Raw genomic sequence first — 14240 nt, forward strand, 5'->3', positions numbered from 1 at the left:
CTCTTCTTTTCTCATGGCCCCTCCCTCCTGCTGAGTGCCCCAACAGCAAGCAGCTTGCTATGGGGGCACCTGAGCCGAGCTGCAGCTCCATCTGCCCATTTTCCCCACGGAGCTGCTGTTTGGCCCCACCCCCTCTATCGCCTGATTGGTTCACTGACTTTGATTGACAGCCGCTGGAGCCAATGGCGCCACGGCTGTGTCTCAGCCAATCAGGAGGGGGAGTCTCGGATGGCCGAGGTACTCGTGGACATCGCTGGACAGAAAGGGGGCACAGATAAGTATTAGCGGGTGCTGGGGAGGCTGCTACAAGGAGAAGGCTTTATATCTTAATGCATAGAACGCATTGAGGTAAAAAAAAAAAAAACGTCCTGCCTTTACAACTCCTTTAAACTTTTCTAGCAAACTTTATATAAAAACAGGGATTTTTGGTTCATGTATATTGCAATACATGTTCATGCTGGCTAACTGCATCAACGTAATCCCTCTCTAGCCAGTCCCTAATCTACTCATAAAAAGCAAAATACGTACTTGCTTATAGCATATATTTGGTGGATGTAGAGTCAGAATGGGGCAGATAGACACAGTTGAAGGAGAGCTATAGTTACACAGAAATAAGGTATGTCAGTGCTCAAATCAAAATAGCTTAAACATATATATATATATATACCCCACCCTCCTGATGGGAAATTTATATATAAATAAAGATATATATCTGTATATATAGATATATATCTATATATACAGCATATGTGAGGGCTATTTGGATTGGAGCAATGACATCTCTTATATCTATTGCATAGTGCAGGTCAGTGACCAGACCTAAGTCTGTAGCTGTCCTTCAACTTTATCTCTCTGCCCTATAGTGGCAAAGAGTTATGCTATAAGCATGTAAGTATTTTGCAGAGTAGAGTATGGACTGGCCAGACAGGGATTACTTTGCCACACTTGACCAGCCTGAACATGTATTACAATGTATATGAGCCAAAAATCATTAATTTTATGCAAAGTTTGCTAGAAATATTGAAGAGTATATAGCAGCGTGCTGAGGGTTTGGTCAGAATTTTTCAGTATTACATGTGGTCACACCCCTTTAGCACCTGATGGTTTATATACACTGATCAGTCATAACATGACACTGAGACGTAAAGTGAAAAACATTATCTCGTTACAATGGCCCCTGAAAGTGGATGGGATATATTAGGCAGTAGATGTGTTAAAAGTATCAAAAATTAGCAAGCCTAAGGATTTTAGCAACTCTGACAAGGACCAGATTGTAATGGCTAGAAGACTGGGTCCAATCAACTCCAAAACTGCAGCTATTGCTATTGTGTTCCTGGTCTGCAGTAGTCAGGACATACTATAAAAGGTCCAAGGAAGTAAAACCAGGGAGCCGGTGACAGGTTCATTGGCGGCCAAGGCTAACTGAGGCACGTGGGGAGTGAAGGCTGGCCTGTGTCGTCAGATCCAACAGAAAAGCTACTGTATCTCAAACTGCTGAAAAAAGTTAATGTTGTTTCTGATAGCAAGGTTTCAGAACACACAGTGCATCACAGTTTGTTGTGTATGGGGCTGCATAGCTGCAGACTGGTCAAGGTGCCCATGCTGACCCATATCCACAGCCAAAAGTCCCTACAATGGAAACATGAGCATCAGAACTAGACCACAGAGCAATGGAAGAAGGTGGCCTGGTCTGATGAATCATGCTTTCTTTTTCATCCCGTGGATGGCTGGGAGTATGTGCATTGCTTACCTCAGGCAAAGGTTGCACCAGGATGCACTATGGGAAGTTCAATATATGGAGACCCCCCCTCGCAACTTACAGGACTTAAAGGATCTAATACTGACAGCTTGGTGCCAGATACCACAGCATATCTTTAGTGGTCTAGTGGAGTACATGTCTCAATGGATCCGGGCAGGTTTGGTGGCAAAAATTAATATTACATGAGTGGTAAAAATGTTATGGTGGGTGGTGACAATGTTATGGCTGATCGGTGTATATGTGTAAGCTTTTTGGATTTGAATATATCTTATTGGTATTGCATAGGGTGCCCCCATCTGATGCCTGTGTGTGAGGGGCCTTAGAACAAAAAAATAAAAATAAAAATGCGCATAAGGCTTGTTATCGTACGTATAAGGTATAGCTTGGAAAACATCTCTGAATTAAAAAGCTGTTAATCTCTGCTTATATCAGCAGTTTGGGACAGATGTTTCTTACCACAGATAAAAAGAAATGTACATGGACCCAACCATTACAGATTAATATATAGATTTGTTTTTTTGGCTAAGTTTGCAAATAATATGTATTTGCAAACTCCCTCTTTAGTGAAATGTTTTTAATCTCTGCACAGCTCTTCAAATTAAATCTTCAAAATAACTTATCTGGAGGACAGATTGGATTTAAATTTATGTAGTTAAAGCAGATCTTGCGTATAACAGCATACCATAGAAGAACAGATGTTGAAAACAATTGTAAATGATTTAACTCACCAAAGAACAAGAAACACAATGAAAACATAATGTCATAATGTCACCTGTGTTCACATTTACTTCCACGATCAATATTAAGTGCAGTGACATTTCCAAGGTTTATAGATTACAATGAAATTTAGAAATACAATTTGTGCAGCAGACATTAAATTGTGTTGATGGATCTCAACATAATTGTCATGCAAGATGAACACATTTCATGATTAGAAGCAACCGTAATGGAATATTGACCAAAGATGGAAGTGGAAAATAAGTTAGGGGTATCTCTAACATCTCTATATGTCATAGGACAGTTAGAACCAGTGAAGATCTGTACTACTGTCTGACCCTTCTCTAGTCACGCTGACAATAGAACTAAAAGGCAATTTTTTTTTCATTCTGGTTAGAGGGAGGTTTATAACCCCAGTCAGGTTTTTTTTTTTTTTACTTTTGAACCCTATTGGGGAGATTTTCCTTCACTTCCTGTCCAACAGCCAAAATGGGAATTGAGAGGAAATCCATGGTTGACACTAGTGTTCCCACTAGAAGATTTCCCTTTAATTATTTTCTGGGGACAACACGAAATTTAATATTTTCGTGTGGATTTTCTATGCTAGGATCGGTATCTCCAAGTCACGCTCGGGGTGGATGTGCAGAGCGCGCAGCGGTGTCTTACCTTCTCCTGGCGATCCAGCGATGATCTCCCATTGCTGTGATCGCCAGCCATCTGAGATATATATAAAAATATTTATGTATGTAAATATATATATATATATATATATATATACACACACACACACACACACATATATATATATATATATATATATATATATAATATAATGCATGAATTATAATCTAATCAATAATATAATTTTATTATATAATATAATATATATATATATGTTATATATTATATAATAAAATTATATTATTGATTAGATTATAATTCATGCGTTTGTGTTTCAAATTTATCACATCTGGGATGTCTACTAGAGTCTTGTTTTGGTCAGGTTTAAGTCAGTAATTACGTAAGTAATTAAGTAAGAATTGTAGGCCTATAATACATAACGCCAAATTTCCATGAAAAAAATTGTACCGCTTTTGGTACAGAATTCCTGACATAATCATACCGCCAGGGAGGTTAATGATAATTGGTAAGCAGGACAAATAGAGAGGGTGAATCTCCCTAACGGGGGTACAGCAATTTAAACCTGACAGGTGTACTAATACCTCTTCATTCTATCCAAACTAAACAAAGTTTTGCCTTTAGTTATTCTTTAATATCAGACCCACCCTGCTTGAGGGAGGGAAAATCTCCCATGACTATCCTAACAGACAAGGTTGCCTAGAGGCTGCTGTGCAGTCCTATGGCAAAGTGAGATGCCCCAACTAGAAGGCGACATCTCAGACAAAATTTCCACCTTCCTTCATAGCCTGGCTAACAGTCTTCACAGGGATCCTATGAAAATGGGAACAAGGCATGCCAGCTTTACTTTATTAAACAAGGATTTCCTAAAACTGAGCAAATCAAACACTTTTCAGGCAATCTGCCTCAATAAGCACAAGCTGACTTATACAAATTTCTCAAATTATTACACCAGAGAAATGGAATTAATGATAGGCATGACCTGATGGGGGATTTCATGCAAATCCTCTTGCCTCTATTAAATAAAATCAAAAATTACACTTTTAAAGTAGTTGATCCAATCGATCTGCCTTGCTTCTCCCAGTTATCTGTAAATTGCAGACTGATTACGTTGGCTTTTGGCTTATTACAGACTGGAGAATGCGGTGACATTCACTAGATTGTACATGCAAACATGCATTAGCTCCCATTATGATATGAGAGAATTCAGTGCTCCGCGTGATTTTTGCCTTTAATCAGCATTAGGCAGTGGAGAGGTTGGTGCAGATGCCTTGGGGCCTATTTATGTCTGGCTTAAAGAGGACGTAAACTTCCTTTCCTGATTTTTACCTATAGGTAAGCCTATAAGAAGGAGCAGCGTTTAGGATATACACTACATGCAGCCAGTGACATCATTGGCATGCGAGTGACATCATCACGGCTCTGGCCAGTCACAGAGCTGGAGCCCGCAAACCTGGAAGCAAGATGGGTGAAGATGGAAGCGGCTGCTGCGCTGACATCGAGGCACTGGAACAGCTTTGTTTTAAGGTAAGTTTCACATAATGTGCTAGTTTGTGATGCATAGTAGCACAATAAGACTTTACCTTACAGGAAAAAAAAAGGCCAGTGGTATACAACCGCTTTTACAACCGCTTTACACAAAATGTAGTGGGAAGGGGTTTTTACTTCTGTCTGCGTTTACTTTTGTGATATTACCGGTACAGGGCGCTGGGAAAGGTCTCCACAATGAGAACACAGGAGAAAAAAAGCTTACTACTTTTCCCCATGCTGTACAAAAGCAAAGTAAAATGGGCTCAAGATCTACTTTATCAAAGCATTATACATGGAAGAGACAATGGGATTGATTTACTAAAGGCAAACAGGCTGTGCACTCTGCAAGAGCAGTTTCTCCAGAGCTTAGTAAATGAGCCGAAGCTCTGCTGACTTCTATCATTCAATCATGTGCAAATCAAGCAAAAATGTGTTTCTTTTCATTTTCTTTGCACGTGATTGTTTGCAAATAAATTTTTACCTCATTTACCAAGCTCTGAAGCAACTGCACTTTGCAAAGTGCACAGTCTAGTTGCCTTTGGTAAATCAACCCCTATGGGTGAGAGCAGAAACCTATTTTAAAAATGACATCTGACCATTTGCTGCACATTTTGGATCACATACCTAAAATTGAAGTGATCTTAAAGGTGAATTTTCATATTAGTTGCTCCTCAATAAGAAGGAACGTAAACAAGTTTTCAGTTTTAAGCAGGCCACACATAATTCATTTTCTTTCGTTCTAATCAATTCTCTCATCCATACACTTGAGGTGGATAGAGGAATCCCTCCCATCCCTCCCTCCCTCATCAACACGGCTGGCTACAGCGAGTGGCACTGATGGAGTAAAAATTTTCCAACAGGCTGGTTGTACAGAAGTTGATTGAGAGATTGATTCTATATAACCAGCCTGCCCATAGATGGATTGAAATTCAGCCAGTTCAGCAGGAATTTTGATCCATCTATGGCTGGCTTTATTCTTCCTTTTAAACAGACTAGAATTCTTTTTTGAAATTTTGTCGCTTTGGCCATCATCCCTTTCATTGTTACTTAACTTTCCTGCACTCCTCTGCTGCTCTGTTCTGGAGCATTGAGTCTTACGCCAGTCATAGATGGTTCAAATCCCTGCTGAACCAGTTGAGATTTGAACCATGTATGTGCAGGCTGATTGTACCCAGCGTGGGTACAACTAGCCTGTCAGATTTTACATGCAATTATTGCTAACGGCTATTATAACACAATGACTCCACGGGAGGGATTCCCCTATTAACACTGACTGAGGAGCAGCAAAGAAAAACACTCTGTCTATGGCCCACTTAATCCCTGTGTAAGCTCTTTGTCAATCTTTGTTGCAGTTTACACAGGGTTACTGACTTTCTCCCCACCCCCATGTAACAGTGTTCAGGCCTGGCTGTAGGTTGCTCAGGCATCAAGCATGGGATCCTAAAAGTAAGGGCAGAAGACCCTGTCACTTTGCCTACTCATGTTCCTTTTATGGCTCATGCACACTTGTGCTTTGTGGACAGTGCCGGGACAAGGTCATACAGCGCCCAGGGCAAAGATGCCAAACTGCGCTCCCCCCCTTTCCCTTAGGGTTAGGGTCAGGGTGCCCCATCCCTGCAATAAACCATTGGGCCCAGGGTAGTTGCCCCTCCTGATCCACCCCTTGTCTCAGCCCTGTTTGTGGCAATGCATGCTAAAACATGTGCATTAATGCATGTTGCCACAATTCATGGCAAAGCACCTGCTCTATGTGCAGTGCATTGCAGTTCAGCTCATTGTGAATGGCACCCCAATGCACTGTACAGTAGAGCCCAATGCCCAACGCACCACAGCACATCACAAAGCATATACCATGTGTTGTGGTGCACAGTGTTGTTAAAAAGGGTCATGCGTTTTTTTTTTTTTTTTTTACACCATTGTGGTGTGTTGGCAGCCCATTCATTATGAAACTAGGGCTTTAATGCAACACATCAGTGTGTGCCTTAACACGCAAACATTTATGCATTAATGCACAGCAAAGGATTGTTTAGGTGTGAATAAGCCCTCCATTGATCATTTCAAATAAGAGATTGTATTTGTAAATGTTATAAGATGTTGCTTCAGGTAATGAGTGAAAAAAAAAAACATAAAAGAATAACAAAAGAAAAGGGGACAACATAAAATAGTTTGTGTTCATGCTGTCACAAAGCAAAACAAGGAGAAAAGTATATCTGAACCAACGCCATGTCAGTTACAGGAATCACAGCACAGATGCACTCCTGTCCTTACCTTTGAAGAAAGGGATGTAATGATGCCTTAATGTAGATGTGGGGCTTGTATGTTGGGACAGAGATGTGCAGCTGCTGGTACCAAAAGGCTCAGTACCAACTGATCAGCCAACAAAAAAGGAAATTAAAAGAACGGTTTTAGTTCCATGAGGGAACTCATGCACTAACAGATAAATTGCAAAGCATTGTAAATAAAATAAGCAAATGTTTTGCAGCTTACTCGCTGTATAAGATCATGCAGAGCTTTCTCCATAAACAAGTTTTGTTGATATGAGATGGAAATCAAGTACAAAGAAGTACAATTATGTTTTCCTTAGAACCAACAACTCAGAAGAACCTCAAATAGTTAATACAGCAAGGTATTTTAAAGGGAGGCAATAAGGTGGGGGCACTGGGAAAATATAAAGACATCAAACTGACTGGTTGCTGTGTGGTGCTGTAAATATCCTGGATTACTTTAGTGTGAAAGTGTGTTTTTCCATCTCTTAATATGTTTTCAGTATTATAGGGATTTGTTTTTTATTTCCCAATAGTATATTTCCCTAAATTGGCCCCTTGCTGCAAAAAATTCTGTATGCTGAAAGTAGTTTTTGAAATAACTACATTCCGTTTTTTAATGAATCTTTTTTTTTTTTTTTAATAATGTGATTTGTTAAAGTATGCGAGAAGAGTTTTCCTCCCCAATTTACTCTTCTCTAGAACTGTACAAGTTAAGGTTGTCACTTAACATGTACAGTACATACTTTAAAGTAAACCTGTGGCAAGGCTGAGGACATTTTATTATTTGCATACTTTCAATAAGCAGTTAATAAGCTTTAAAACAAGTCCCCCAATGACCTCAGTGGCTATAGGTACTGTGAAGCAATTCATTCTCAAAATTCACAATGCAAGCAACAAAATAATTCACTAAAAAGCTTACATCACCCTGCTTCTCTCTCAGAATTCTTGATCTGTGTCTACATCACAGATCTGTAGGTCAGAAGGCTGCTAAGTCAATGGTGGGACGGAGATCGGTGTGAACTGAGCTGTTAAATTACTGCTGAGAGAGGGAGCTGAGTTGCTAAGAGAAGAATTTAGAGGGCTTCAGTGCTTCTGCTGTGAACTTTGAGTTACTGCTGAAACAGGGAGCTGAGCTGTTGAGTCACTGTTGGTAGTGGGAAGCAATATGAGCTGAAATGTTGATTCACTGCTGATAGAGAGCAGAATTGGGAGTTGAGATGTTTAATCACTGGTGGGAGAGGGAGCTAAGTGAGATGTACTTAGAGAACTTCAGCTGAACAATGAATTGCTCCACAGCTCCTGCAGTTAGAGGTCAAATGTCGGCTAAAATTAATTTACATTTACAGTGAAATTATCCCTTTTTTTAGCCAAGGAAGCTGCCATCTTGGCTTCTGTTCGATCATCAAGTGCTATGACGTTGCGCATGTGATCATGTATGACACTAATCATTTGATGGTTTGACAGAGCACAACCAATGTGACAATTACAATCCTGGCACGTGGCAGGAACTGTTTTTTTAAACTGTTAAATTGATGGGTTTAGTTCCAATTTAGAATATATTAATATTACAGCCAGGTCCAGACACTTTGCCAAGGTGAGGTTGAGGTCCCTTAACCTCACGATGGGCTCCTCCGAGGATACAAAATCCCACAAAGATGTTCCTGCACAGGGCTACCATATTCCATGGTATAGGTGACTGATATCCCCCTTGCCTAGGCAAAGTGGCCAGAACCTAGCGGAGGATGTATTTGGGCTTTTTTCAAATTATTTTTCAATAAAATGTGCGTTTTTTTCATGGGGTGGAAGGCTGCAAGATAAGCACACCTTCCATTTTCATGTGAGGTTCACTTTAAAGCGACTCTGGCACTCTCATGAAATAAGTCAGTGGGATGAATCCTGTAAAACAATGGGGTGAATACTTACCTCACCTGTCCAGTGAGTAGCAAGGGAAAGCGTTGCTCCCTTCAAGATGATTCTGCCATCTGACACTTGTATTAGCCTCTCAATTATTTTTTTTTTATCACTGCCATATGTTTTCTTTGATGTGATGGGCTCATTAACCAACAGGGGCACTCATGAATGGCATAGCCAAGCTCAAATCTAGGAACAGTTAAAATGTGGCTATAAATTTAGTTGCCTGTATCTTTGGATCTATGGATCCTTTTGACACATGGTTTAACCTGAACCTAGCTTCCGCTTATAACATTTGCCATTATATGTTCAGTTTACATTGTCCAGGTTATGACTGGTATGAGAACCATTAAAAATGTGCAATGATTATTTAAACATGATTTTTTTATTACAAAGCTTCAAGTACACGGGACGTTTGAAAACCTCTCCTGAACGCCAAAACTTGACAGCTAGTAACCGACGATTAAAAACGTCCGTTTTGCCGCGTTTACATGCCGCGTTTATGCGTGTTTAGTGGCATTTGTGTTTAGAAGCGTTTTTACATTGTAAAATGGTCAGCAATTTATCACCATTGAAAACACCTATAAACAAAACGCTTAGATAGATAGATAGATAGATAGATAGATAGATAGATAGATAGATAGATAGATAGATAGATAGATAGATAGATAGATAGATAGATAGATAGATAGATAGATAGATAGATAGATAGATAGATAGATAGATAGATAGATAGATAGATAGATAGATAGATAGATAGATAGATAGATACAACTTTATTGTCATTGCATAGTACAGGTACACAGCAACGAAATGCCGTTTAGCATCTACCAGAAATGCAAAATGTAGCAGTCGTGCAAGAGTGCAGATAACCATCTAGCATATTTACAAATTAAAAAATATATATACATTATATATATATATATATATATATATATATATATATAAATACATACACATACATTATATACACAGATGAGTGTGAAATGTTGGGCAGAATGTACCGTAATGATAAAGATACATACAAATATAAATAGTGCAGATGTACTGAGGAGTGAAAAAAGATATACTATGTAGTATGTACACGTATAGTACAGAGATTATATACAGTCTTTTGTTTGTGTTTGTTTTGTAGTGATTAACGGTGTAGTGTTGAGTTCAGTAGTATGATGGTGGATGGAAAAAGGCGTGAAATTACTGCGTTTAGATGCGTTTGCAAGCATTTGACTTTTCAAATGCCAACAAACTTCTGTCTGAACACATTTTTTGCTTTAAACAAAAATGCCACTAAACCACACTGACTATAAACTTCTCAGTGTACATGGCCTGATAACATAACTTAGGGGAGAGTTCAACGGCTGCTGAAAAAACAACTAAATGCTTTTAAACATCTGTTTATCAGCAGCAGTGTACATGAGGCCTAAAGGAGCTTGAAAATATAAGCACTGTAGAGTAACAATTCTCTCACTTTTCTGTACATAAGTGGCAGACATAAAAATGTAGAAAGTTAAAAGCAATTCATTCCAACTTTACCTGGTCTGCTGTAATGTTGAGGTGAATGAGATGTTGGAGTATAACGGCCATATCCTATGGAGCCAGTGGAGCTCGGGCTGGACGCTCGGTACTGTTTCAGTGATCGATCATCAAGATCTCCCTGAATGGAATAGAAACATGAGATAAAACAAGTGTGCCATGAAAACCATTATATAGTATTAATCTAATGGATCATTCCATCACCTCACCAGCAATGGCTTCAACCTCTAGATGCTATGATAGCTGTCATAGGTCATAGAAAGCCAATAAAAATGCCAAGCTTCCTCACTTATTACAGCTGAAAAAGTTAAATACCCTCAAGGAACACCTTAAAAATGAACTCTGTTTTAAGCGTTTTACATCCAACTGGCTTTAGCCCGCCATCGGTTGAAAACTGGTCAAAGGAGTGCAGAACAAACTTATCCATAGGCGAAGTATGGCCAAAAAAGCTTTGGCCATACTTCTCCTTTAGCATAAACCCCATAGCATTGTCACAAAAATGTTGAAACATTTACTGTATTTGTGTTCCACATGTCTCTAACAAGTAACAGGAATGAAATATATAGGAACTGTGTGAACCTCAGCATTTGTGGGGGAGGGCACAGTAAATATCACACTGTGGCAAAAAAAGTGTTTTGGGAAAACGGTTTCCACTTCCGTTTAGGGCAAAATTATGGGTTCTCTTGATAGGGTGCGTCTTTCACCTGCTCATACTCTCCTTTCTCATACTCCCCCACTGTTCTGAGTAAGTGATCTTCTCTTGTGTGTGACAATGTTTGGGCCTGATGAATGGCAGCTCAGTCCTGAGCGATACATATTGAAAGAAGGGAAGATGGTAACATGCTCTCCCATAGCTGGAAATGTGTAATTCTTAGTACTCCCATAGACGACTAGGGGAGTACAACAAAGGCAAGCATCAGTGGATGGGTGGGAGGTGCCCCATCAAGAGAACTTCTTTAAAGCAGAGCAGACATAGACACCAACTTATTCTGGGTGTTTAGGTCTGGAGATTATCTGGTTTGCATATCAACAGCCCTCCTAAATCCAGACACCACTGAAAGTAGGTCAGAGTTCTAAAAAGTTCAGAGTTCTGTAATTAGAAAGTATAGCAAAGCTTTTTTTTTTTCTTCAAATACATTCCTCTGAATAACATAGCAATGTATATCTCACACTGCCTGGGGCACAATTGCTGCCTGTTTTACATGTAAAAGTACAAAAGGTTTACACTGCAAGATGACCAATGAGCTAGAAGATTTAGGCCCCATTAACACCTGAGCGATTTTCTGCTTAAAGCTCTAAAATACTCAGCAAGACAAATCCCATTTGTTTCAAAATGTACCGTATGTGTACAGCCCTGAGCAGCTGCATCCACTCATTCAGGCTGGGTTCACACTGGTCCGAACGCAGACATCACATGTGAAATGCCCTGCATTGCTGTGCAGATCACATGCGATGTCTTTGCGATGCAAGTTCAGCCATACAGCTTATATGGCTAAATTCGCATTGCATTCGAACCAAAATGGTACAGGATCCTATTCTTTGCCTGCACTGGAATCGGATTGCATGGGTGTTCACATCCAATGTGATCCGATTCCTGTACTATTTCACAGTTTGCACTGCGATCTGCGAACTGATCTGGGGGTGTCATTAACTTTACATTGAGATTGACACCAGCAGTGGTTCCCAGATGTCAGTGTGAACCGTCTGCGATTCAGGTGAGATGCGGGAACCTGCACAGGAATCGCAGGTTTTACCGCATCACACCAGTGTGAACCCAGCCTTAGAGGGGCAACCAGGGCTCAGTAAAACTGCAGCTTAACCCCTTGGTTGCATATGTGAACACTGCTGGTCATCCAACATTTCTCTTTGGTAGACTTTAAAATCTTGCTGATTGCTGATCTAGAGGACCTAATATATAAATAAATAAATATATATATATATATATATATATATATATATATATATATATATATATATATATATATATATACTGTATATATATATATATATATATATATACATATACACACATACAGTATAGTTTATTTGATGCTTAATAACATTCCTAGATCTCCTGAGCATGTAACAAATGTAAGTGGATGAGCTTCTTATGCACCAAGTATGGTATAGGCAGATTCTTCTCATTGCCTATTGCATCCTAGATTTTCTTCTAAGAATGCTAACAAGTCATTCTTAAAAGATAACCAAACCCAAGAAAAAACAATATAGTGTAGTTTACAGTCTGTTTTTCATAAAATCTTTTGCATGATATTACAAGGAACAGGGATGCTTCAAACAAGAATTCACATCCTCAGCTCAACAAACAGCAAAAGAGAAACAATAAGGTACAAAGTGCAGTAACACAAGGTATCCATTGGAAATTCTTCCTTTAGCCCTGGTTTGAACCAGTGTGATTTGTCATTCAATGTGACCGTTCGAAATCGCACCCCATTGCTGGCAATATAACCATTTAAATAGTTGCAGCTCAAGTCGCAACAACTCTGAAAAGGGTTCCTGAACGACTTTTTTGCGATTTCACTGTGACTTGCATTGACTTCTGTTAAATGAAGTTGCAAGCTGTAGTGAAATTGGAGGTCCAAATTGCACTAATCTACGGCTTTGATATTACGCTGAAGTATAGCGATTTCAAAGCTGCACTGGTGTGAACCAAGGGATACTCATCTGATTATAGTAATCTGATTGGCCATCAGTTACTGAACTTTGCACACTGACAGTACACTTTCACCACATTGCATAAAAAAAAAAACATATTAACAGTTAAATTCTTGGGACACTTGCAGCTTCTTTGTACAGAGTTATATGGATTATTTTTCACCAGATATAAAATAAAATAATAATTATGAGATCTTGGTGAGATGAGAATGCCAGCATGACAGAAGCAAAAGGCAAAAATAATAAACACAAAAAAAAAAAAGACAAACATGTAGACTTTGCCAATTACCTCTGTAGGTGTTGGAGAAAGCAACTGAGGTGACTGCAAACAGCAACACAAAAAAAAGGAATTAGTGAGACGGCTCCATGCATGATGGGTATAACGACTTGAAAACAGTTCTGAGAATCCATGTATAGCATTTACAGGTATTAAATATTCATGTGGACAAGTGTAAAATCAATACTGCTAATAACCATGGCCTATCTGTACTGTATCAGCCTATCACAATTAGTAGACAAGGATTACTGGAAGTTTGACGGTTCATACCTGGAAAGCTGTAAGTCTGCTGACAAGACTAAAAATGCTGATCTGAGTTTACAGCCAACTTAAAGCCTTGTTTGCTTTTGTGCTGTTTTCTGTGGCCCAAAGTAAGCCTCTGCAACAATTCTAAAACATTTTCCTAGTAGCTGGATACATCATTGCACATTTCCTTAAAGTAGTTGTAAACCTCAAATATAAAAAAAGAACAAAGCATATCCCTCCATAGTGTGTACTTGTCTCAGCTCAAAGCACTTAGGGGTTGATTTACTAAAGGCAAATAGACTTGCACTTTGCAAAGTGCAGCAGCTTAGTAAATGAGCAGAAACTCTGCTGACTTCAATCATCCAATCATGTGCAAGCAAAAATTTGTTTTTTTTTTTATTTATTTTCCTTGCATGTGATTGGGTATTCTTTGCAAAGTTAAGCTTTACCTCATTTATTAAGCTCTGAAGCAAATGCACTTGCAGAGTTCAACTGCACTTTGCAAGGTGCACAGTCTATTTGCCTTTAGTAAATCAACCTCTAAGTGTCATATATGTTCTGCTTTGTTCCTCTGCTATCAGCGTCAATCACTTCTGACAAGTTCCTGACACCAAGAGAAAAAAGGTGACAGGGAAGGCCCCCCCAGCTGTCTGACAGCCTCAGCTCTGTTCCTGTGTGCCGTGTAAGG

General features: G+C 39.2%; 1 protein-coding gene across 1 annotated transcript in view; it reads right to left on the minus strand.

The window, feature by feature from the left end:
- ABLIM2 (actin binding LIM protein family member 2) overlaps positions 1-14240 on the minus strand; it is a 236507-nt gene that overhangs the window by 91273 nt on the left and 130994 nt on the right. The window contains exons 11-13 of the mRNA XM_082264258.1: positions 13319-13351; positions 10357-10477; positions 6914-7012 (exon numbers count right to left, since the gene is read on the minus strand). Coding sequence (XP_082120384.1) covers positions 6914-7012; positions 10357-10477; positions 13319-13351 — 253 coding nt within the window. The remainder of the gene's footprint in view (positions 1-6913; positions 7013-10356; positions 10478-13318; positions 13352-14240) is intronic.

Source organism: Pelophylax lessonae (assembly GCF_965119305.1).
Source record: "Pelophylax lessonae genome assembly, chromosome: 1".
NCBI classification, from domain to species: Eukaryota; Metazoa; Chordata; class Amphibia; order Anura; family Ranidae; genus Pelophylax; species Pelophylax lessonae.